Source organism: Pipistrellus hanaki, assembly GCF_964339955.1.
Source record: "Pipistrellus hanaki genome assembly, chromosome: 9".
Classification (NCBI taxonomy): Eukaryota; Metazoa; Chordata; class Mammalia; order Chiroptera; family Vespertilionidae; genus Pipistrellus; species Pipistrellus hanaki.
Genome location: NC_140511.1, coordinates 63,432,999 through 63,459,886, shown reverse-complemented (window position 1 = coordinate 63,459,886; position 26,888 = coordinate 63,432,999). Strand labels below are relative to the sequence as shown.

The 26,888-nt window shown below is 38.6% G+C and overlaps 1 protein-coding gene across 1 annotated transcript; it reads left to right on the top strand.

Moving 5' to 3' along the window:
• The first annotated feature begins 6,136 nt into the window (after positions 1 to 6,136).
• LOC311628089 (membrane-spanning 4-domains subfamily A member 7-like) lies at positions 6,137 to 23,103 on the top strand. The gene is made up of 7 exons (XM_084894974.1): positions 6,137 to 6,330; positions 8,555 to 8,711; positions 12,663 to 12,797; positions 15,142 to 15,198; positions 16,878 to 17,084; positions 20,804 to 20,905; positions 21,641 to 23,103. Exons 1-7 carry the CDS (start codon positions 6,323 to 6,325, stop codon positions 21,728 to 21,730), a joined length of 756 nt encoding a protein of 251 aa, XP_084751100.1. The 5' UTR covers positions 6,137 to 6,322; the 3' UTR covers positions 21,731 to 23,103.
• Positions 23,104 to 26,888: the final 3,785 nt, after the last annotated feature.

The window sequence follows — 26,888 nt, the reverse complement described above, 5'->3', positions numbered from 1 at the left end:
GTTCCCATGAAGATGAAAACCCAGCTCCTCAAGAAATTATCTTGCAAATTCAACATTAATTGTAAACAGATAATTTACCTCTCTCTATCTGGCCTCTCTGTCTTTCACCAAAATGATGGTGAGTTTATTTGGCAATAGTACAGTGAACAGCTAAGAGACTATATTTTCCATTCTTCCTAGTGGATAGAAAAGGCAGTGTGACATGGCTCTGGCCAATGAGTCCTAAGAGGAATTTTGCTGGGAGATTCTTGGGAATGTGCCCATTTTTATTTAAGGAATCACTCCTCCTTTTCATAGCTTTCTTTTTTCTATGGGTAGGTGAAAGGAAGTTGATGGTGAAACATCCAGCTTGCTATTGTACAGCTCCCAGGAGTATGAAAACCCACTATGAATAGTTGAGCAGAAAGATAGAAGAGCTAAAAACACCAAGGATATTGTGAATCTTCTTCATTAGCTCTAGACAGCCTCCCCTGACATCTTGGATAACCTTACTTTCCTAAGCTTTGGTGTTCAGAAATCTGTGGCATAGAACTAAATGCAATCTCTGATTGACAGACTAACATAGGCATCTCTAGAAAGAATAAACATGGTTCATGCAAATGAGAAAATAAACCTGAAGATGTCCTAACAGAGCAAGGCTCAAAATGATCTTCACTAATATACCTCTTTTGACACTTTGGGACATGCCATTATTTAATACTAGAGGCCCAGTGCACAGATTTGTGCACATTGAAAGAAAATCAATTTTAGAGGCTGGGGAGGGATCCCAGGAGGTTGGCTCAAGGGCCATTCAGTCCCAATTGATTGGCTGGATCCCAGCAGCAAGCTAACCTACCAGTTAGAGTGTCTGCCCCCTGGTGGTGAGTGTGACTGGTTGAAACAGTTGGACACAGCATATTAGGCATATATATATATATATATATATATATATATATATATATATATATATTCATGCATTGGGAGGGGGGTGTCTCCTCAGCCCAGCCCCATGCAGCCTGCTGCTGTTTGGTCATTATTGTGATGGAGTCCTGGTCAATTTGCATATTCCTCTATTATTAGTATAGATTATAGTTGTAATGGCCTTAGAGAGTCTCTGGTTTTGTTCATCTCTAGCATTAAACAGGTTGGGAAATGGGGCTGCCCTGAGTTATGATTCAGACTCAGAGCTCCTAACTTCAAGGTCAGTATTGTTTCTTTTGTGGTGTGTTGTGTACAGGGACTCATACAATCTCTTTTCTTCCATTGATTATTAATGCTCTACAGAACTATTATTACCTTAGGGAAGCAAGATTAGTTAATAAGGGAACAAATGTTGTTTTTATACCAGCCAATTATTATACCAATTATCATTAGCCCGTTATTATATCAATTTGGATTTTCAGAGTCTCATAAATACTTTTACCTTTAACTGCATTAAAACATCTCAAAGTGACTCTGGACATAAGTAGATCATGGATGTAAGCCATTAATTATCTTCAAATGCAATTGTTGAGGGGACCACAGATTTATCTAGCAATTGCCTGTGCTAGGACCAGGGACACCTCAATTTGCGTCTGTGAAAGTTTCATGTATGAAAAACACAATGGGCTTGGAATAGGCAAAATAGGATTCAATTCCTAGCTTGTACAATTACAGTTGTGTGAATAATCATATGAAAATTTTGGCAGCAGAATTATTTGTGTTGCATTTTTTAGTGAGGGGATTGTTTGTATGTATGTCTGTGTCTGCATTTCTTATGTGTTTTGGTACTCCTGTCTATAGCAGTGACACACTCAGATAGATTTCTTAGCCATCAACTAGACATTAGCTTCCCATTTTTTCATTGCACACATAGGAAAAAGGAGAATAATCAGACATGTAACTTTATCAGATGTGCACATTTCCAGAACTTTCTGTTCATAATGACACATGAAGGGAGAAGCCAACAGAATGATCTCTTGCCTCCTGTGAAGATATGTGAGTAAGAGATGCGCTCCTGTGCTGTGGATAGTGAGCAGAGCTGTGAAGAATTAAAACCTATAATTAATTAATGTCTTTCTAATGTATTAATGTCTTTTTACTTAGTGGTATAAGAATGATCTAATCTGCTCTAATATTCCTTAAATAGAGTCAAAATTCTGGCCCCCTTAGCTGTTGATACTCTTGCTTTTAAATATAAATAGTACAACACAATGCAAGTGGATTTTATATTTGTGAATTTAAGGCCTTTGAAAACTATGTAGGGGGGAACAAATATCAGTATTGTACCTGCATTTGAAAAAAAAAAAAAAAAAAAGGATGAGGCAAAATCTAGGCGGCTTAATTCCAAGGCCAGTATTATTTTTTATGGCCAACCAATCAATAAGTTACAAAAAGTTACATTAAAACAACATAAAAAGAAAAGGAAAAAGAAAAAGAACGATCCCTGGTGGAATAAACAATGTTAAAAGAGAGAAAAGGCATTTTTACCTACTTATAGAGAGAAATTAGCTTCATTATAAATTCTCCCAAATTTAATGAAGCCCTATTGATTTCTAAAAGTTTGTAAAAATTTAGAATAATAGGTACAGGGGACTCTCAGAGGAAAAAGGAAAAAACAAAGTGTACTAAAAGGAACAAGGTCGTTTCAGTTAAGGGAAGTTGACAATGACCTGGCGAAGATAAGAAACAGATGTACATTGTTATCAGGCCCGTTTTAAGAAGTCCTTTTGTATGAAGCTACTTTTTAACAGACATTAACAACAGAAATTTATAACAGTGTTAACAGTATTTGGTTTAGAAAAACAATGTGCAAGATTTACTTGACTCTCCTAATTATGGCAAATTCTTAGAACAGATAGCTTAGTCAAATTCAATTGCAAAGACAATTGTCTGTCTTCTCCCCAAATTTATATTCAGAATAAAGCAGCACAGGGGCCTGTCAATGTTTTTGTGTTTGGGAAATTCAATGATTATATTACAAAGGTTTAGAAAGCAAATTAATTGAGGCTTCCTAAAATTCCTTACATGTCTTCTAAATCAGATAAGTGGTCATCTCTAACACTACACATTTAATGCTATGTAAATGTAAGTGTTGGATTGTAATAACTAACACCTTAATAAAATGAACTCACATCCAGACAAGTACTACACATTATGTGAATATTGGACTAATATCAGTGTGTCAATATTAAACAGAAGAAATTAATGAAAAATCTTTGTTAACAGGAGCATTTTAATTTATTTAAAATTTATAGGTAGAATGATAAAAATTCCCTACATTTCCATTTTTGTGCTTATATTCAACAGTTTTTGTTCCTCATTAGCATTCCAATTAGAGGGTGAAATCAATAGAGAAAAAAAAATGTCAGATGTCTGATAAAATGTCTCATATTTAAAAAAGTAAAAAGCAATATTTTAAGTAATATTGCCATCTAACAACATTAAATATTAAATATTACTGTATTTCAATATGTATACTATGTTAAAATTAATATTTTTTTTCAAGAAGATTAAGACTACAGAGGATAGAATTGGTACCTAGGTGGCAAAGTTTTTGCCTCATCTCATAGAAATTATATTCAAGTTTTTAGGGAAAATTTTTATTTTTATAACTGTAAAATGAGGTCTAAATGTGTTAATTGCTAATTTTTCAGAAGAAGGTGTTCTATTAATAAGTAAATTATATCTCCTCAATTACATGCATAGATGCCTTAGAATCTTTGTTTCTTAAATCCTCTTCCCTTCTCCCCCATCTCTTCCATCATGCCCCAATCCCCCATACCCCACTCAGGCCCTCCCCACCCCATTGTCTGTGCCCATGGGTTATGCATATATGCATACAAGTTCATTGGTTGATCTCTTCCCACCCACACTTTTTTGCCTTTCCTCTGAGTTTCAACAGTCTGTTCCACACTTCTAAGTCTCTGGATCTATTTTTTTTCATCAGTTTATTTTGTTCATCAGATTTCACATATGTGTGAGATTATATGATATTTACCTTTCTCTGACTGGCTTACTTCGCTCAGCATAATACTCTCCAGGCCCATCCATGCTGTTGCAAATGGTAAGAGTTCTTTCTTTTTCACAGTCACATACAATGAGTGGCCAGATTATTATGATCTCTGAACCCATAATAATCTGGCCACTCAGTATATGTGTGTGTGTGTGTGTGTGTGTGTGTGTGTGTGTGTGTGTGTGTATGAGGCCTGGTGCATGAATTAATGCATGGGTGGGGTCTGGCCAGCCTGGTCAGGGGGAGGGAACATGGGCAATTGGCCGGCCTGCTTGCTGGTCAAACTCCTGGTTGAGGGGACAATTTGTATATTAGCCTTTTATTATATAGGGTATACACTGAGTGGCTAGATTGTTATGCATTCAGAGATCATAATAATCTGGCCACTCAGTGTAGTATTCCATTGTGTAAACATACCACAGTTTTTTATCCACTCATCTGCTGATGGGCACTTAAGCTGTTTCCAAATCTTAGCTATTATAAATTGTGCTGCTATGAACATAGAAATGCATATATTCTTTCTGATGAATGTTTCGGGTTTTATAGGATATATTCATAGAAGTGGGATCACTGGGTCAAATGGGAGTTTCATTTTTAATTTTTTGAGGAATACTGTTTTCCATAATGGCTGCCCAGTTTGTATTCCCACCAGCTGTGTTGTGTATAATCTTCTTGGTTCTTACTCACAGACCACCAACAGTAAAACACTTTCACATAAAGGACAGCATGATCAAGTAATATTCAATTATATCTATGTACCACAACTTTTTAATTCACTCATCTATTGATGGGTACTTAGGTTGCTTGCACATATTGGCTATTGAAAAATAATGCTGCAATGAACATAAGGGTTGCATATATTCTTTTTCCCTTATTTATTTTTAAATTAAATTTTATTGGGGTGACTCAGTGTGCTTTTCTCTTCCCTTCTAGTTGTAGAATTTCCACTTAGCCAGCCTTCCTGTGGTTCTGGATATCCATTTTGTCTTTTAATTGTAGTTTTGAAGTTGTTGTGTGAGGCAGAAATTTCAGGTATTTATCTATGCCGCCATGTTGGTCTCTCCCGGTGTTCTTAAATTAAGATGACATTTGTCATGGGGATGGAGATGACAAAATGATAGACTCTTGCTGAGGTGTAAGCCTGAGCTCAGCTACCAAGAGACTTGGATCCTCATCCTCCTTTTCCCCCTGACTTGACCCATGATCTGTGGTTTGTTCAGCAATATCTAGTCTGGAGACTAAAGAGATGGGATTAAAATTTTCTCCAAGTGTTTTATAAGTTTATTAAACCCCACTATCTTAGATTTTCTCCTCTCTTGGGGCAAGTCTTTCCAGCCATCAGGAAATTGAGAAGCTTGGAGCATGACATGCTGCTAGCTGTTGCTACTACCACCTTAGCCATGCCCCTCTTTCTGAGCAAAGGCTATTCTCCTGGCCTCCTTAAAAGGAACTGAAAATAGAAACAATGTTCCCTCAACAAAAATCTGTACTTCCCAGAATATGAGCTTGTTTGCTGCCCTGATGGCTCTGCCTCTGATTCCAATCCACTAACATCTTTCTAAAGATGTGCCTGGTCTTTGCTAAGCACAAAGTTAGGAAGATATGAAGCCGAAGGCTGAGAATAAAGAGGCACCTATAAGAAGTACCAACTAGGAAATGAGTCCCCACAGGTTGCTTTCAATTTGCCAAGACCTGGAAAATGGAAAAATAAATTCTCCCAAATTCAAACATTACCGTTCTCACTAATTATTGAGTGCCTAGTTTTCATAAGCTGTTAACATCCTTTCTCTTAATTTTTCCCACAGCCATATAGTGTAATTATTATTATCCATCCCCATCTAGTAGGTAAGAAAATTCAGGCCAAAAGGAACTAATTGAATTATCTATAGGCATGCAGGAAAACAAATTTTAAATGAGGCCATGCAACTCACTCACCCTCACAAGCTCTTTTTTGTGTGTTACTTTTAATTTGGTTGTTTTCCAGACCTTGACATTTAAAAAGAGGAAACTGATGTACTTTTTTTAAAATGTAGAAACTGTGCATAAGTACAACAAGACTCATATCTTGTGTAATCATAAACCTTACTCTGGATGAGAGACAGGAAGTCTCAGAGGGTGGAGAGCAATGCAGCAAAATCTTTTTGGCAGGAACAGCCAGTAGGAAGTTCAGGCTGAGAGTTCCCCAGAAGTGACCTGGCCCACCAACCACAACACACAGGGCTGGGTTGCAGGAACAGGGAGGCACCTTGGTTTGGATCATAAATTTTGGAGGTGATTATTGTGTTGCTGTTTTTTAAACAGAGAGCCAGGAATTAGATTCTCACCTTGTCTCTGCTGCTGACCACCTGCATGAATTGGTGAGTTGATTTCCCCAATCTGGGCCTCAATTTACTCTCTTTCCAAATAAGAGAACTGGGTGAAACCATCCTTAAGCTTCCTTCACACTCTGAAGTTGTGATTTTCTACAATTCTCTGCATTTTACACTCTCAACAAATACTGTGCAGTTAGATTGAATCCTGCATTAGGACCCAGTTGTCCCATTTTAATTTTGTACTAGAGAAAATTGCTGTATGCAGAGAAGTTGTTCTCCAAGCTATGATTTATTTGCCTTCAAAGTGGGGATTTTTAGAACTGTCTTAGAAAGTTGGGGGCTACCTCAAGTTTCTATCCATGTCGTGAATGTAGGAAGACAAAGGATCCTTCACAGACTCTAGAGTTTGGAGATGATGGCACAATATGGAGATTCCTTGTGAAATCATTCCCAAGACTAAACTCCACAATTTTTTCATCTTTCCAAACCAAAATTCCACGCCCATTAAATAGTAACACCATGTTGCTCTCTCTTCCCAGCCCCTGGAGCCATCATTCTATGTTTTAAAAAAATTAAATTTATTGGGGCGACATTGATTAATAAAATTTTATAGGTTTCAAGTATACAATTCTATGATACATTGTCTGTATATTGCATTGTGTGTCCACCACACAAAGTCAAATCTTCTGTCACCATATATTTGACCCCTTTACCCTTTTCTACCCTTCCACCCTCCTTCCTCTGTTCACCCCATTCTTTTGTCTGTGTCAATGAGGTTTTTTTTCCTTGTTTGTTCACTTGTTGCTTTCAGTTTTAAATGTCTCTATGAATTTAAGTACTCTAGGTGCCTCACAGAAGTAAAATCATACAATATTTGTCCTATTACTGGCTTACTAGTATTTCAATTAGCATATTGTATTCAAAGAATTTGCCACTTGGCTTTTAAATTTAGGATGGGTAATATCTATATGTATTAATGTTAATGATGTCCACACAATAATGTTGAGTGTAATGGTTAGAATAATTATGTTTATGTAGAATTATGAATGTGTATAAACATATATAAAGAAAGAGGAGGCAAAATGAGAAAGGAGAAAAAGAAAATATAAAGGATATCTAAAAAATACTAGTCAGTAGGTGATAGTTAACATTTAAGGAATTTTTTTGTTTTCTTCTTCAAACCTTATTTCTCTTTTGATTGCATTTGCTATGTTATACACTATTTAAAACAAAAACAGTTAAAATATAATAAAAGAAAATGAATTTACATGATATCTGAGAGTGCAGGAAGCTAGAGGCTTCCAACTAGGCCCCAGGTTCTAGCTTCAGGCTCAGAATCAGCACATTTGTAGTCTTTGGGCATGAGAACTGAAATCTGCAGAGAGGAATTCAGAAGTATAGAGACTTTAAAAAAAAACATCCTTAAGTTGGGGTAAATCTTCAATTTCTTTTTTTCTGATTTTCTCTTTTTTTATTGCAGTAAAATACTTAACATAAGACTTATTCTCTTGATAGCTTTTTAAATGTACCATGTAGCATTGCTATATCTATAAGCACGGTGTTGTGCAGCAGACCTCTAGAATTGATCTTGCACATTTGAAACTTTATACATGTTGTACAGCAGCTCCCCATTTCCTCCTCCGGCAGATCCTGGCAAGCACCATTCTAGTCTTCGCTTCTATGGGTTTGACTATTTACCATACCTTACAGAAGTTAAATCATGTCCTCGGGTGACTGACTTATTATACTTAGCACAATGTCCTCAAGGTCAGCTTTAAAATAAGAAGGAAATCTTGCAATACATGACGATATGGATGCAGCTTGAAAGATTGGTTTTTAAGATTAGAAAAATAGATATGCATTTTTGGTCTATTAAACCACAAAAGCAAGGAAGAAGCCAAGTTGCCAGAATATGGGAACAATTCTGGAACTAGAGACCATCAATTCAAATTCCCTAAGGTCAGAAAGAATGAAATGGATACACCCAAGGATGCAAAGCAAGTTGTATACAAATTGTCTGCCTCTCCGTTGGGGAGACCTCCAAATGTTTACAGTTTTCTCCCAGGGACATCCTCAATGGATGGATGTATCAAGCAGGCTTAGCTTTTCAATGCTTCCCTTGCTTCCCATATTCAGTTATGCTCCTGAAGGACAGATCATCTCTTGGACAATGAAGAAACATTTTAAATTCCTACAAAGTCTGATCTGAGGGAGTTTCATATCATTAACTCAAACCTTGGGTCCTAACTGAGCTCATTGCCTCTTCCAGGATCTTTAGCATCATGCTGTCACAGTCCAAGACCGAGGAAGCCTTTGACTCCACTTTGAAGGACATCATTATCTCCCAAAGAGAGAAACCTGGATACATTTACCAAAAAGAAGATACACTGCAGAATGATCTTCAAAAAGAAACCACAGTTGTTGGAGTAAGTCACCTCTTTATAAAGAGAACACTAGGGAAATATTGTGAATGTTTCCCGACTACAGATCTACAATGGATCTGGGAGAGTCGTTTATTTTTCTGTGTGACTCCAGGCTAATTGGGCCATGGAATGGGACTTTATGGGAAGACTGTATCCTCCCCAGACCTTTCTTCAACAAAAGCCACTGGGTCTTTTCTACTTGTAATCTACACAATGAAGTCTCTTATAAATTTGCCTAAATATAGTGGAAATATTGATTTAACTGCATATTTTACTCAATATGATTAGATTAGTTCATCTTAGTTTGAGCTCATTTCTTACACATTTTAAGGTGAGATGATCTGAACTAATCTCAACCATACATTTTCTCCCTGTTTATCTGAGTAACTATAAGACACCCCAGCATCTTAGATTCTCATCCTTCAGATTCAGCACTTTAATTCCCACACGGTTCTAAATATCCCCTTTTAAGTCCCAATTCCTACAAATTCCAGCATTGGAGACCTGCCCAGTTGTGGCCTCTGGAATTCAGGGTCAGTTAATTGCATAGTCCTCTTTATTCCCCCAGTTGTGTTTCTCCTCCTCTCCCCCTCCCTCCCCAACTCAAAGGCCTGCCTCTTCATCTATGTGCAAACAGAAGTCTATCCCTGAGGGAACTGCTTCACTCCAACCCTTACTTCCAGGCATGGAAGTGAATGCAGTGTCTTTTTAGCTTCTCTTGGATGCTTCCAGATCAATCTTTCCTTCTCATCTATACTCCTACTTTAGAATCTCACTTCAGCACCCTATTGTCTGTGTCCATGGTTATGCATGCATTCATGTAAGGTTCTTGGTTGATAACTTCCCACCCACCCTCCCCACCTGCCCTCTGAGATGACATTGGTTTAATTATAACTCTGCCCATTTTTCTGAATTTACTAACCTTAATTACACACACACACACACACACACACACACACACACACACACCCCTTCTGGTTTATGACTATAACCTCAAATGGACTAAAAAATCTGCCTAAAAGTACCTATTTCTTTCATCCATTCACTTTATTATTATCCCAGAAAACTATTTTATACATTTCCTCCTTCAAATCTCATAAGTTTCTTCCATCTCCATCTATTACTTTGTTTTCTATAAGACTAAAATATTGAGGCAATTTGGATAGAAATGTCCATAAACTGTGATTCATCTATAATTACACATGTCTATGTCCATACATTCTTTCTCCTCACTCCAGCTTCTAAGAATAAAATATTTGTCTAGCCAGTGTGGCTCTGTGGTTGAACATCAACCTATGAACCAGAAGGTCATGGTTCAATTTCTTGTCAGGACACATGATCCCCAATAGGGCGCATGCAGGACACAGCCAATTAATGATTCTCTTTCTTTATTGATGTTTCTATCTTTCTCTCTCCCTTACTCTCTGAAATCAATACAAATATGTTTTAAAAAATAATAAAATGTCTATATAATTAATGACAATCCTCCCTTTGTGCAGTAAATTTCATCCCTTAATATTTGTTTCAGCAATTCTCTCTGCAAAATTCTTAATCAATTTCATAAGCATAGAATCTTACTCTGACTTTTCCCATCTTGAAAACAAAAAAACAAAATCTAATACTTTTAAGTTTATGTTCTCCAGCTAATGCCCCATTCATTACTTGCCTTCCCAGTAACTGTCCTCTAAAAGGTAGGAAGTCAATGTCTCCAATTACTCTTTTTTTTTTAAATTTAATTTTATTGATTTCAGAGAGGGAAAGAGATAGAAACATAATGATGAGAAAAAATCATTGATCGGCTGCCTCCTGCATGCCCTCCTACTGGGAATCGGGTCCACAACCGGGCATGTGCCCTTGCTGGAATTGAACCCAGGATCCTTCAGTCCTCCGGCCAACACTCTATCCATTGAACTAAACCGGCTAGGGCTCTCCAATTACTCTTGAATCATATTCAATGGTTTTGGCTCCTTTGCTACACATTACTAACCCAATTTTCAAATCTCTGTTGTTAACTCTATTGAGTTAATGAAAGTGTTCTTGATATAGTTGACCACTCTTCTACTTGAAACATTTCATTCACTTAAGGCTTCTTAGACATCACATTCTTCTGTTTTCTTCTCTTTCCTCCCTGGCTGTTTTCTTTTATACTTTTTGTGAATTTCCCTGATCCTAAATTTGGAGTGCTTTAAAGCTCAGTCCTAGTTTCTATTCATTTTCTGTATCTGCTGCAATGGCAACCACATCCAGTAACATGACTTTAAATATTATCTCTAATATGACTTGGGGGAATAAAATTATATCCTTTGCCTGGACCTCTGTTATAAACTTAAGACTCATACATACAAATGCTTAGGTATATCTTCACTTGGATATCCATTAAACATCTCTCCTTTATCCTGTATGAGACTGAAATTCTGATATTCCTCCCCAAACCCACACCTCATACAATATTTTCTATCTCAGATTTATGTTGACGCCATCATTTCAGAAACTTAAGCCAAAACATTTGGAGGCAACTTTATTCCTTTCTTAAAATTTTTTTTTTTAAATTGATTTTAGGGATGAAGGGAGAAGGAGAGATAGAAACATCAATAATGAGAGAGAATCATTAATTAGCTGCCTCCTGCATGCCCTCCTACTGGGGATCAAGCCTGAAAACCATGCATGACAGGGAATTGAACCTTGGCCTCCTGGTTCATAGGTCAATGCTCAACCACTGAGCCATACTAGTAGGGCTCATCCTTTGCTTTCATAATCCACATTCAAATTTTCAGCAAATCCTACAGGTTTAATCTTCATAGTACATCTAGAATCCAACTACTTCTTGCTATCTCAAAATCATTTGGCCTGGCCCTGCCAAGGCATCAGGGGTGACTTAATTAGATGTTTGGCCAAATATAGCAGGCTAATTTTTAAGTTGATAATTTTGTATGGCCCTAGAATGATGTTATAAATATCTAAATGGTCCATGGCAGAAAAATGATACCTCACCCTTGAGTCTTGGCCATTTGTGTTGGTTTGTACAAGTTATTTTAACTTCTTAAAAAAAAAAAAAAAAAAAAATATATATATATATATATATATATATATATATATATATACACACACACACACACACACACACATATATATATATATATATATACATATACATATACATATACATATATATATATTATTAATTTTTTACAGAGAGGAAGAGAGAGAGGGATAGAGAGTTAGAAACATCAATCAGCTGCCTCTTGCACATCCCCTACTGGGGATGTGCCTGCAACCAAGGTACATGCCCTTGACCAGGATCGAACCTGGGACCTTTCAGTCTGCAGGCCGACACTCTATCCACTGAGCCAAACTGTTTTTGGCTATTTTAACTTCTGATATCTCATTTTTTCTTATCTGTAATAGCCAGAATGTAGAGAGTGTTCAGCAAATCCATTATTATCATCCTGGGTTTCATAAAAATAGCAATGATTATTAAAATCCAATGATGAATAAGATAAGATGAATAACAGCACTAAAGAATTCCTGTTCTATTTTAATTCCATTGAAATTGACCCCTTTATTAGCACTCCCTTGGTAAGTTTTCTTTCTATATCCATGTAACTGGACTGCTGTCCAGAAAAAAATTTTCTCCATCTACTTTTCCTAGAACCATAAAAATTTGTCAAATTTTCAAAATAAAGTTAAAAAATGTGCATATAATTATTCCCTGATTTGCTAGTTTAATTATCCTATCAGAAAACAAAAAATGTTAGTAACATATGAATTTCTCTTAGAGAATGCTTATTAGCTTCTTCTAGCACATTTTTTCTTTTTCTTTTTCCTTTTACATTTCCCTTTTTAATATGACACATTGTAACATGTTAATATTCTTTATAGTTCACAATGTACATTCAAATGCCACTTATATCTATTTAAAGTATATTCTAGTATTTTTCCTCTTATCTCTTATAGTGTATTCATATCCTGTGTTGCCTGATGATTTCAAGTTTTGGGACTATTTTGGTTTCTTCTTCCTACTCTTCCCACCTCAAGCCAGCAGTTTCCACCATGTTGATGTCTGGGTATCCATTTGTAGGAGCTCTGTGCGTGAGTAGAAGGGTGTATCCAAGAGGGGATATGCTTAATAAATGCTAACTGGTAAGCCTTGGAGTAACTCAGTTCTGAAAAGTGGGGAGAGAGAAGGAAAAGGCTAAGACCTCCAATTTTCCTTTTGTTATCATCCCACATCATGTCTCTGCAATTCAGGAAGAGCAGAGAGAGGCTTAATCAGTAAGAATCTCAAGGAGTGAATGGGTGAGACAGATGGCAGGAAGATAATGCAGTGGATATACCAGCATTTCTAACCTGGCTTTACAGTATGCCTTTGGAAAAGGAACATTTTTTGCATCCTTCTTTGGGCCTTCAATGAAGCATTTGTATTACCTTCAGTTTAAGAATAGTCCACCTGTCAGATAGAGTGAAAAGGTCATTTTTATAATAAAATGACCATCACTGCTAGATGCCACAGGTTTACAGAGAAGTAAACTAGCAATGGTAAAATTCATGCAAGGCAGGGTACTCTTGCTATAAGTTCAAAGGCAATCCTGAACACTTGGAAACCTTGGTTGCTGCCTCCCATCTAATGACTCATGAAGAAAGGACCTTCTTTTGGACACTAGTCATACCTCCCCCCAACACACACTTCTTTTCTATGTAGTATCCTGTACAGAGTAGAAAAAAGTACATATTCTGGGCAAATGAATTTTATCAAGGCATCACTCCTGTATGAATACAGTCTTGTGTGGACACAAATCATGCAGTGATGTAAAAAGGACATGCTCCTGTTCCAAAAGCATAATTTGCCCTTGACTTTTCTATCTAACCAGTAGTTGTGGCTTCCACATAGAATTAATTCATTCTGGATCCTCTTTGTGACAACCAAATCTCTAAGCCACAGCTTAACAAATATTTTAGCTTCTCAGAATACCCTTTTCCATCAATTGGGTCCTTAACACCACTGGAATCAAATATTGACTTCTGGGGCTTCATGATGAGAGACTCTTCATGAAGAGTCCGACCCATTTTCCTTGGCTCCCAGTTTAACTCAGGCCACCTACACCAATGGCTTAAAGCCCATGTGCTTCTGCATCTTGAACCAACAAGTGCTTCTGTTGGCTGCTCCCATCTTCTCTCCCTTCAAATTATTGGTCATTCTCAATCTCCTTTCTTTCAACCATGTAATTTTTTAATGTACAATGAGATTTATTATGGAATTATTTTAGATAGTGAAACATTACAAACAATGAAATGTCCAACAATAAAAGATGCGCTGAATAAATTATACATCAGCCATATGATTAAATACCTTGCAGCCACTACAAATAAGGCTTTAAAGAAATAATGATTTAGTGTGAAAAGGCTAATAAGATGATTGTTAGTGAAGAAAAACTCCCACATAAAACAAAACTCTATTTACAATTAAATCCAAGGAAGAAAATCTATACACATAAACTGCATTTACAATCAGATTCTGTGATTAAAAAATGGGGTTCAAACAATAAATATAAATAATTAAGAACACCCCCTCAATCTATTAAAAACAGTTGATTCTAAGTGGGGAGTTTCCTGATGCTTCCATCTCATATCAAGTGCTTTGCAGATACAGCTTCTAGAAGAGTCTGGCCTGTTGCAACAACTAGATATCTCTAGACCTCTACTGTATGGAGATTTCTAGATCAGACTCCAGGCCTGGGTTAGTAGTCAACCTTATAATTTATAACTCTCCTCTCCCCATGCACACCTCCAGGATTCCTTAGCTCATACTGAATTTTCACTAACATGACTCCAGTTCTTACACATCTGTTGATTCTTCAAAGTCAATGGTAAACATCCCGAGGGCAGAAATCAGACCTCTCTATCAATATGGACCTATACCATTCCTAGTGTCATCTCCCTGTGTGGGATCCCTTATCACATCCCACATGGTTTAGGGTTCCTCTTCAGGATTCTGTGTCTGGAGAAGGCTGCACACAAATGAAAAGAGACTGGAAAATAGTTAATTTGGGAAAATGGGGTACCAGGAGAGAGTCCACCTCTAGCGGGAGGACTACCACTGCTCTGGCCTTGCTATCCCTTTTATTGAGGCTATGGGAAACACCTATATCCTTTAGGCAGGAAATTCCAATAATAGACAATCAGCAAGAATTTACATATGATTAACAGGTGGAGGTTGCTTTAACTACCAAAGTCTCAACTAAACAATGAGTGAATAGCTCTGACCATTCAGAACAATTAAAGTTGACTAGCCTTCCAGATTCCCTTTTCATGTTTCTCTATTAGTGACAATGTTTGGTTTCTGGCATCCCTGAAAGTTTTAGATTACTTATTGATTGAGTGATTGATACATTTCCACAAAACAACTGAACTGATTATTTCTCTCCTTTCTGAGCAGTTTGCCATCACTGGAATCCTTTCCATTGTCTCTGGGGAAAAATCAACTAAGCCCCTTGTAAGTATAAAAGGAACTTCAGAGTTAATTCTTCCAGTTCAAAATTTCCATTTGACTATTTAGGAAAACAAGGCTTAGAGCAAGTGAGGGAACCCAAGTTCTTCCCACTGGTTGAATTAGGAGTAAAGCCCAAATTCCTTGCCTTCAGACCAGTATTCTTTCCCCTACACAATGAAGCTCCAAACAGTGGAAATTTTTACATATACTAAGGATCCTTTAAAACTTACCTTGCCCCTGGAGATGGTCATGACCATCCCCGCTAGATTCTAATTTTTTTTCTCTAAAAAAAAAAAAATCTATCCAATAATGTGTCAATTCTCCTAAATGGCATGGGCAGAGGCAGAGGTGTGTGGGCTTAGATATGCTCTGGCTATCTCATTTACTCCTTCAAGAACAAGGAATTATCAGAATGTAGTCACTCTCCTGACAAAGGTCAGGAATTGGGAGGCAGGGGGTGGAAGTAGCTGAGATCTTTGATCTTCTCCATATCAACCTTTCCCTTTCCCCTGACATCTGCCCACAAAGATGACTTAGGAAAAAGCCATATCCTGACTCAGGTAGATCCAAGGTCTCGTTAGCCATGGATGAGAAATCATAAGATGTACTATACTGGCATATGCTCCTGAAGCTTGAAACTAGAGTCTGACCCCCAGAATCAGTGAAGAGGGTATTGAAGAGTTTATAGCATGGATGGAGTTAGAACTCTGAATTTGGTATCAGGAAACCTTTATTCCCATCCCAGCTCATCCCCCTATCCATCTTTGTGCTTGAAAAAGTTCCTGCCTTCTCTGGACTTCAGTTTTCTTATTTACAAAATGTGAAAGATGAACATGTGGACCTCAAAGGTGGCTTCCCAAGTGCCCTGAATACACTGAAAGGGAAAATTATGTTTGGGATGACCTGACACAATATGGTCTCCACATGTGGGATACAGGATAATATGAGGGCTCGCTGCCCACATGGCAGCTCCTGGCCAAGGTGCTGCCCATTCACTCTGTTCTTCCTCCAGGGACTCAGAAAGTTGAAGCCATATAGCTACTGGATCAAGGCAGAAGAAGATAGGGCAACCATCTTCCCCAATACACAGTATTCTACAGTGATGCTTAAACAGAAAAGAGCATGCGCTGGGGATCTGATACATCAGTGTCTTTGCAGAGGAGTCACATCTTGTGAGAACCCCTTTTCCCAAAATGTAGACTATGACCCAGGAGTGAGTATGGTGAAGAGGCTCTTATAGGCCTGATCCACCTATAGAATGTATTCCAACTTTTCCAATTTGCTTCTTTCTTCTCTGAAGCTGCTTCTTTATGAAAGAACAAGTCACAGATTGGTCTTCCCAGGAGGGTCCAAAGGCCATATTCTAGAAGCTTTTAAAATTATTCTGTTGAGGAGTAAAGGGAGATATTGGTGATATGACTTCTGTTTTTAGTGCTGCAGAGAGTCAAGGAACCCTTCTCCCAAAGCAGGAATTAATCCACAGATTTTTTTTTCCAATTCAACAAACATTTACTAATTATATAAGGTGATGGACTAGACAGTGAGAAGGGATACACAGAGATGAAGAGACACAGTATGTGCCCACTAGGACTATGCAGATTAGAAGGAAGCTTGGTTGCAGTGCAGTGGATAGAAGGAATCAGAGTCATGTTCCATTTCTGTGATGAGAATTTCTCTTCCAGGCCATCTGCAGCCTAACCTTTAATGCAGTGAGTTCTGTTGTTGCTGGAGCAGGCCTCTTCCTCCTCATTGACAGCCTGGTAGCCCTGAGGACTGCCTCTCAACTGTGTAACTCAGAAAAGGAGCATCTATCCTCCTTGCCTTATTCAAGGTACCCTAATCCAATATATGATGTCAAGAACTGTGTCCTGGATGGTGTCAGTCTCACAGTAAGTACTTTTAGATTGAGTCTCCTGTCTTGTGAAATTTCTGTCTCCCTTCTGCATAATCTTGCTTTTTCAGCAATCTCTAGCCCTGTTTGTTTGACTGTCTGAAGACAGACAGAAGAAAATACAGTTGAAAGAGGCCCGTCAGCAGACTGCATAATATGGGGGATGCATTGTGCAAAGTCAAAAAAGGAATCAAGAAGGGATGTGGGTAGTTTATTCCTATAGTAGCCTTTCTTAAATTAAAAAAGAAAATCCCATTCTCAGTAGGTTTAACTCTCAAAGCGTTCTCTTTTTTGAACAGGCATTTCTTCCCCTCACTGAATATCCCAGAAACACCACTCTTTATTTGAATTTCATTTGATTTGAGATATAGGTAGCCTGTATTAAGTTAGATATGGATTTTGAACCTGAAGCCCAAATATATAATTATTATACTTTGGCCTCATAGGTCTGGCAGAGAGTGAGAGGAGGATGGGAGATGGCTCACCAGTGGATTTGACTTTTAGCAGAAATGCCAACATCTCTGGGCAGCATTTTCTTACCTCCTTTCCCCCAAACTTGATAGTCACCACCTGTTGATGGTGACAATCCTGGATTAGTTGATCCTCTGTATATTGGATCAGAGGTTAAAACCATCAACTCTGGCCCTTTATGGAAAAATATTTCTTCTTTTGTGATTCATCTCTATAGGAACTGTAGAGACAAAGACACTCTCTCTCATTATCTGGGATCTACCTGTCTCATGAATCACGGAGAATGCCCGCCAACTTTCTGGACTCACACCCTTATGTGCAGCTATCTATGTGACCCAGAAGCTGTCCAAACTCCCCTTGATCCAGGAGCTTGAGGAAGCCGAAGAGCACAGAAACCCATCTGGTTAGAAACCAGCATGAACAGCCCAAGAGATAGTATAACTGTGGTGCAGGGCAGACATTAAACAAAAACAATGGGGGTATGAGATTCATCCTCCCCACTGGGATAGTGGGGGCTGAATTTAATGAAAACTAATCTCAACACATCAAACTGCCTCCCATTCTTACATAACAGGAGTCAAAGAGAACTGCATGCAATATCAGAGGAGTTGCACCTTTGCTGACTAAGCAGATTTAAAAGTTCTTCCTTTATTAACACAAAGATAACCAGGGCAAGAGCAACAAATTAAAAAATATTAGTGATACATAACCCTGGTTGGAAAAAGGAAGGAAAGGAGGATGAAAGGAAGGAAGAAATCAAGGAAGAAAAATACCATAGGTCCCAGAAGCTAAGAAAAATCCTAAAGCCAGGTCATCAAACAAAAACTGAGACCAGAAAACCATGGAGGCCTCAATAGGAACACAGGTGTTAGAGGCTGGGATTGTGGAGTTTTAATGCTCAAGATAGGATTTGAGGCTCCACAGAAAGCAGGAAATGCACATAGAGGGCCCTGCAAGAATGTTAGATGTTGAGATGGAATATTTATGAAAATAAGACAAGGAAAACTCTGCCCAACATACCAAGTAGCTTCAAGAAAATCTGCCATAAGGGTTTCTGGGATGAAATCACCTTACCAAGTCTTTTGCACATATGGCATCCAAAGAAAAAATCCTATATAATGCAGAGGTTATATACAAATTGACCCTCATGCTCTCTCATAAGATGGCCACCCCCATGTGGTCAAAGATGGCTGGCAGGGGAGGATAGTTGTGGGCAACCAGGCCAGCAGGAGAGGGAAGTTAGGGAGGAGGGGTACCAGTCCTGCAGAAGAGGACAGTTAGGGGTGACCAGGCTGGCAGGGGAGGACAGTTGGGGGCAACTAGGCCTGCAGGGGAGGGCAGTTGGGGACAACCAGGCCATCAGGGAAGGGCAGTTTGGGGGATCAGGCATGCATAAGAGGGTTGTTAGGGGTGACCAGGTTGGCAGGGGAGGGCAGTTGGGGAAAATTGGGCTGACAGGGAAGCAGTTAGGCATCGAACAGGCTGGCAGGGGAGTGGATAGGGGGTGATCAGGCAGGCAGGTGAGGATTGGGAGCCAGCAGTCCCAGATTGTGAGAGGGATATCCGATTGCAGGTTTAGGCCCGATACCACAGGGGCAGTCGGACATCCCCCAAGGGGTCCCAGATTGGAGAGGATGCAGGCTGGGCTGAGGGACCACCCCCCCACCAGTGCACCAATTTCACGCACGGGGCCCCATATATATATATATATATAAAAGAAAAGAGCCTCAATTAAATGAATTAACTTAAAAACTTCCTGGATCTGTGAAACTCTTAAGATTCTATCAGAATCAAACCTAAAATTAGTCCTAACCAGTTTGGTTCAGTGGATGGAGCATTGGCCTGCAGGTTCGATTTTGGTCAAGTTATATACCTTTGTTGTGGGCACATCCCTAGTAGGGGATGTGCAAGAGTCAGCTGATTAATGTTTTTCTCTTGTTGATGTTTTTAACTCTCTAACCCTCTCCATTCCTGTCTGTAAAAAAAATCAATAAAATATATTTAAAAAAAAAAACAAAAACAAAAAAACCCACAACAACCTAAAATTATTATATAGAGCAAGCATGTCAAATTCGTGGCCTGTAGGGTGCATGCTTCATTTATTTGGCCCATGTTAGCCTTTGAGTTTGACATGCTTGACCTAGGGAAATGTCCACAAACCCAACTTATGAGTTTTCTACATACCTAAGAATCCCCACCCCCAATAACACTCACACACTGAAATTATATAATTGCCCAAGAATTAGAAATTATATGATAATAGATTAGAAATGAAAATGATAATATTTGGTGTTAAAAGTTTAGCATATCAGTTAAGTAGCAGAGTCAACCTCTCCAAAGAATAAAGAGCAAAACAAAATGCAGGTCTGATTACATCACATGAAACACAACACAGTAAGATAAAAACTTGGAAAATATGAATGAGAAATTAAAAGACACAGAGGATACAGTGAAGTGAAAAGGTTCAACACACATCTAATCTGAGCTCCAGTGGGACAGCATGGGAGAGAAAAATGTGCCAAGAGACATCACAGAAAATTTGTCAGGCGGAAGGAATGCACTGAGACTGATGCTGCATAAATGAAAACAGATTTACACCTGAAAACACCATGATAATAAAACTCAGCAAAGGAAATAATAAAAGCCACCACGGGTAAATGAAGGATTACTCTTATTTCAGAACGTGGGACACCAAGGTTCTGAGATGAAAGTTCTTATTTTATTGTAATTTATTTATTTTCTTTATTGTTGACAGTATTACATATTACACATGTCCTCATTTTCTCTGCTTTTGTCTGCCTCCATCCAGCCCCCACTTCAGTTCCATCCAGCCCATCACCACACTGTTATCTGTGTCTATGGGTTATGCATACATGTTCTTTGACTAACCCCTTCACCTTCCTTCATCCAGTCTCCTAACCCCTCTTCCCACTGACAGCTGTCAGTCTCTATTTTGTTTGTCAGTTTATTTTATCCATTAGAGTCCTCATATAAGTGAGATCACATGGTATTTGTCTTTCTCTGAATGGCTTATTTCATTTTGCATAATATTTTGTGAGATGAAACTGTTGCTGCTTATTTCCCTTTTACTGTTAAGAGGTCCAAAAGAGAAAGCAGAAGAGAGAATTAAACAAATTATCTCTGTCTCTAGTTCTCTCCACTCCTAGAGCCTTCATCCCCCAGTTTCCTCTCAGTCAGGCACAAAGGCTGGCTTATGGCACCAACAATCCCTGTTCTGATTTGCAGGGTGTCCTGGTGGTGATGCTTATCTTTTCTGTGCTGGAGCTCTTATTAGCTGCATATGCTTCTGTCTTTTGGTGGAAACAGGTCTACTCCAGCAACCCTGGGGTGAGTACTCTGACATGTCACATGATGCCTGCTGGGTCCCAAGATTTGAGTTATGATGTTTAGGTCACTGGGTATATGTGGAAGGCAACTTTTATAGTGAGAAGAGTTCAATTAAAAGGGCTCCTTCATGATGACACGCTGGTCATCAAAGATCAGCTGGTGCCTATTGCATAGCAAACCATTTAGAGAATTACTTACAATGAAGCTAGAATCACCTCACCCAGTTCCTTATTAAAGAACCAAGACTTGGATAAGTCACACAGAGAATGAATGATACGGACTAATGAGCTGAGACTGAGAACTCGCATCTCCTCACTCTTGTCACCGTCAGCCACCTGCCTCCCTCACCCAGTTCCCTTGTGAATGCGATGAGATTTACTAGGACACCTCTGTTCCACTTATGCTTTCCTGTGTTCTTCCTTACTTCTTTTTTAGGTCTTGACATCATAATTTTAAATTTAAATGGGACCCAAATTTTTGAGAGCTGTAGTAGAAACAAGAGAGAAATATTTGAGAGGATTGAACAAATTATGATTCAATTATGATACTATCAGAAAATTAGCAGATTGAAGATGGCATTTGTTTTAACTAATATTGATACAATTATATATTATATTATAGGAATGTTGGAAGAGCTAGTACTCTGCAACATTTGAGGGGAATGCATTATAAATATGTATTTGAAGTCTCCAAAATCAAAGTTTTAAAACTATTAACAATTTTGATCTTTCCTAGAGTTCATTTTCCTTGCCTCAGTCACAAGATCATATTAAACATGTCAAAGACTTCTTCAAGGGTACGGCTATGAGTAACTGTTGGCTGTAGAGGAAAAAGGAAGGAGAAACCCAGTGCTCATGGCAAAGTGTGATTAGCCTTCCCTGAAATTTCAGCTATTTTAGACGCTGGAAGAAACTGTTTTTTAAAATAGCCTTTGTTTTGTATTTTGTCCATATGAGTAATTTTGTTGCTCTTATAAATAATTTCTCCAGAGCTCAGGTCAGTAAAATTTTATTAGCCTGTCTTCCAAAATGGCCATAAAATGTATAAACTTAAAGTATATCTTTATTGATTTCAGAGAGGAAGGGAGATGGAGAGAGAGGTAGAAACATCAATGATGAGAGAAAATAATTGATTGGCTGCCTCCTGCATGTCCCCTACTGGGGATCAAGTCTGCAACCCAGGCATGTGCCCTTCACTGGGGGCTCTTCAGTCTGCAGACTGATGCTATATCCACTGAGCCAAACCAGCGAGGGCTATATAAACTTGTTCTGGTAAACTAAACAGAAATTGATTGTCTATCCATAAATAGCAAGAGAAAATTTGCTGTTTTGTGCTAGTGTGAATTGGCTAAGTCACGTGTCTGCAGGCTCTGTTTCTGCATTATTTTCACATGCATATTGGTTAAATAATAGATATTAGGATTGCAAGAACATTTTAATTAAAAATACTTAAAAATATATGGCTCTATTTCTGTCAATTGAATGGATTACATTCCTCTCCATTAAACATAGCTCAATGTTCTGTCTCAATGCCTTTATTCTTAAATATCTGGATTCAAAGATTATAATTTATCACAATCTAATGCTTTCTCCCATCTAAGTTCTGGACTGAATAATAAATTTGACATATAGAAATAATATAAACTTCATAAACAACATGGCTGACCTAATATAGAGATTCCTAATATTGCTCCTGGGTCTAGGTCTTGGTTCCTGTCCCAAAGAGGAATATGCAGCAGATGTGCACATGTATATTTTCCAAATGACATGTACAAAAATGGTCATACAGATAATAGCCCCCAAAGGCAAACATCCAACTAATAGAAGAAACAAATGAAAACTGTGGTATATTTAGGCAATGGTGGAGTAGATAGTACTGTGAGTGAACAAAGCACAATTCATACAGCCACATTGATAAATCCACAAAATAATGTTCAGGGGAACAAAAGCTGCATATGAGAATATATACTGTATAATTCCATTTTTATAAAATAAAGTTTGAACATAAATAAAACTAAAATAGAGTGTTAGAATCAGGAGCATGGTCACCTTTGAGGGGTTTAATTAGAAGGGAACCCAGAAGGCCTGTGGTTCCTACAAATGTTATTTTTTCCTTTATCTGGATGCTGGTGCTGTTCATATATGATGTGTTCTCTTGTTTCTGTATTGCAATGGAATAAAAACATTTTTAAACAGTTAGTTTTGACCTCTTGTGCTTGTCTAGTTATTGAGTCATCCCTCACTTCTCCATAGACAAATTCCTTTAAAACATCATCTCCCCAAAGCCTGGAGTCATCCTTGACTCTCCTATTTGTCTCACACACCATATTGAAGCTACCAGCTAGACCTAACCTCAAAAACCTGCTAGATCTAACTTCAAAATATATCAAGTCTGATTACTTCTCACCATCTCATGAGTACCCTGGTTTATCATTTCCCATTGGCTTTATTGCAATGAGAAACCAACTGGTCACCCACACCACTCAGCCTTTTTTCCACATAGCAGACAGGGGGAGTTTTAAAAATCTAATATCATATCATGTTATTTCTTTGCTCAAGCCCATTCCATTTCATTCTGAATAAAAGTCAGAGTTCTTAAATTCCTTATAAGTCTAAACTCTCTTTCCTCTCTAATCTACTCTCTGACTTCTCTCTCACTTGTTCTCTCTACTCCTATTACATTGGCCTTGCTATATTATTTTTCCAGAGACTTTACACTTGCGAGCCTCTCTATCGGAATGCTTTTCCTGTAAGTATTTTCAATGCTTATTTTCTCACTTCTTTCAGGTTGTTAAATCTCTCAACCTCAAAGTAACTTTCTCCCACCAAACAACATAATATTGTAGCCCTCTTTCCCCTTCACTTGCTAATTTTTCTCCATAGTACTTACAGCTCCTATTTGAGTGTTTTTAAGTGTGTGTGTGTGTGTGTGTGTGTGTGTGTGTGTGTGTGTGTGTGTGAATATTTTAAACGGGTGCAGAACCTTTGAGATTCCTCTTTATCCCATAAGTCAAGCTATACAATGCAATTTTATTTTATCCAGGATCTATTTTTTATTTGTTTGTTTTTTTTGGTCTTTTTTCTGTTAATAGAAAATTTCTTCAGACTAAATGGATAATTATATTCAGAACTAGAGGCCTGGTTCATGAAAATTCATGCACTGGAGGGGAGGTCCTTCAGCTTGGCCTTCCCCCTTTCACAATCACAAATGGGAGACGACCCAATGATTAGGGGAAGGCGACACCCTCATCACACCTCTGCTGCTGCCACTGCCGGCAGCATAAGCTTTGGCCAGCCCTGGTTATGGGCAGCCATGGGCAGCTGGGCAGCTGCTATCTGAGGAGACTGGGGGACTCCAGAGGACATCTGGGCAGCCCGGGGCTGAGGGGACTGGGGGACTCTGGAGGCAGGCGTGTGACAAGGCCTTGCTGAGGCCTGCTGCCCTGGCAGGGCTGAGGGGATTGGGTGTTGCCATCTTGTGGCAATGGGCACTGCCATATTTGAGGAAGTGGCAGTCAATTAGCATATTTCCTCCTTATTGGCTGTGGGTGCTTCCATCTTTGTGATGGCATGAGGGTGAATTAGCATATTCCCTCTTTATTAGATAGAATTGTCTGGGATAATATTCTAAATGGATGGAAGGTGCAATAAGGTTGCATCTTTCATTTTTAACTCTCCCCCACTCCTCTAACCACCCCAGCCTGGTTGTCTTTTACAAATGATATAACCACCCACTCAGTTTCTAAAGTTAGAAATTTGGGAGTCATTTTGACTCTTTCCTTTGCCTCACTACTTCCTTTGACTCCTTCCTTTGCCTCCTTTGGGAAAACAGGCAAGAACCTCATAGGAAGGTCTAATAAACTCATGGGATGAAGAGTAATGGTTTCAACCAAGTCCAGGAAGACATTGCAAATCTTTAACATACTATACATTAGAACTTTGAGTTCTCACTCTTAATCTTTAAAAAATGCAGCTTCCAGACGAAACTGGTTTGGCTCAGTGGATAGAGCATTGGCCTGTGGACTGAAGGGTCCCGGGTTCGATTCTGGTTAAGGGCATGTACCTTGATTACAGGCACATCCCCAGTGGGGGGTGTGCAGGAGGCAGCTGATCGATGTTTCTCTCTCATTGATGTTTCTAACTATCTATCCCTCTCTCTTCCTCTCTGTAAAAAATCAATAAAATATATTAAAAAAATAAAAAATAAATAAAATAAAAAAATGCAGCTTCCAGAAAATGGCAACCCAAAATTAGTGGCTAAGCCACACATACTCAGATTTTTACCACAAACTCTCCAACTCTTCCTCCAATCTTACCCAACTTGGTGAAAGATTCTCCTTGTTGGTCTGATGAAGTAAGTAAGCAGCCATGTGAGGCAGCAAGGTACTGAGGGCACCCTCTAGTACAGGGGTCCTCAAACTTTTTAAAGTGGGGGCCAGATCACAGTCCCTCAGAGAGCTGGAGGGCCGGACTACATGAACTATTGTACTAATCCCTACTGTAACACCTTGGCTGTGCTCACTGCCCAAAAAACCTGGCGGGCAGGATCAGACTCCCCTGGGGGCTGCATGTGGCCCGCGGGCCGTAGTTTGAAGACCCCTGCTAGTACCTAATGGCAGCCTTTAATCTCCAACCAGCAAAATCTAGAGTCCTTGCCCTAACCAGTTTGGCTCAGTAGATAGAGCATTGGCCTACAGACGGAAAGGTCCCAGTAGGAGGTTTGCAGGAGGCAGCTAATCAATGTTTCTCTCTCATCGATGTTTCTAACTTTCTATCCCTCTCCCTTCCTCTCTGAAAAAAAAAATTATTTTTAATTAATAAAATATATTTTTTAAAAATCGCAAAAAAAAAAAAAAATTTAGAGTCCTTAAACCATAAGGAAGCAAATTCTGTCAGCTACCTGAATGTGCTTAAGAATGGGTTTTCCCCAGTTAAGCCTCAAGATGAAAACAGGTTGGCTGGCATCTTGATTGCAGCCATGTGAGGCCCTGAGCAGAGGCACCCAACTAAGACATATCTCACCTCCTGATCCACAAAAGCTGCAAGATAATAAATGTGTGCTGTTTTAAGCCACTTAAATTTGTGGTAGTTACATAATAATAGAAACAGATACAGATTTTTCACTACAAACTCTCCAACCCTTCCTCCAATCTTACCTAACTTGGTGCACAGAAAATAGACGTGGAAAAACCAAGTTCAAATTTCAGCTCCACCTCTTACCAGCAATAACTATGGTACTCAGTTATGTCTTCAAAATGGGTATGATAATAAAACCTGCCTTCCCAGGTTGTTGGCAAGGTGATAGGGCAACTCAGGCAGAGGAAGCATTTAATAAGGAAGTAAATATATCATTTTATTTAGGGCAGTGTTGGCATATATTAGGGGCTAAGTGTTATTTGTCAAACTCAAGGAAGAGAGGTCTTTTGCAGGCTGAAAGCAAGAGGAAATACACTTTCCACTTGAAGAATATCACCCTCTTATAGATCCCTTAAAGGGTTCTGTCATTTCATCTCCCCATACAATAGCCTAGTTCCTGCCCTCTGGTCTAAGTCCATAGGCTTAAATATTAGAAACCCATTTTAAAGAAGTTTGAAAGAAGCAGGAGGAAAAGGCAGAGGAAGACAATCAAAATGATAAAATGAGATGCATTTTGAAATAACCAAGGCATTTCAAATTATAAACTTGTCCTGCTTAATATCAGTAAGTCATTCCTAAAAATCAAGAATTCTGCAGTTCTCTTTCATCATTTTAAAGGGAAAAAAATTTATGCTATTATTCAACCCAAACTCCCATCCACTTTCCTAAAATGTAAGTAAAATTCAATAAACTATCTACATATAAGAAGTAAATTAACAGGTTATAAATTACTTGCTCACCAAAATAATCACAATGGCTGGTTAACAGCTGCTGTGAGGTGTGTGGCTGCAGTTAGAGTCAGCACCATCTGGGGCGCATTTCCCTTTTTTTGCACAGCAGGCTTTTCA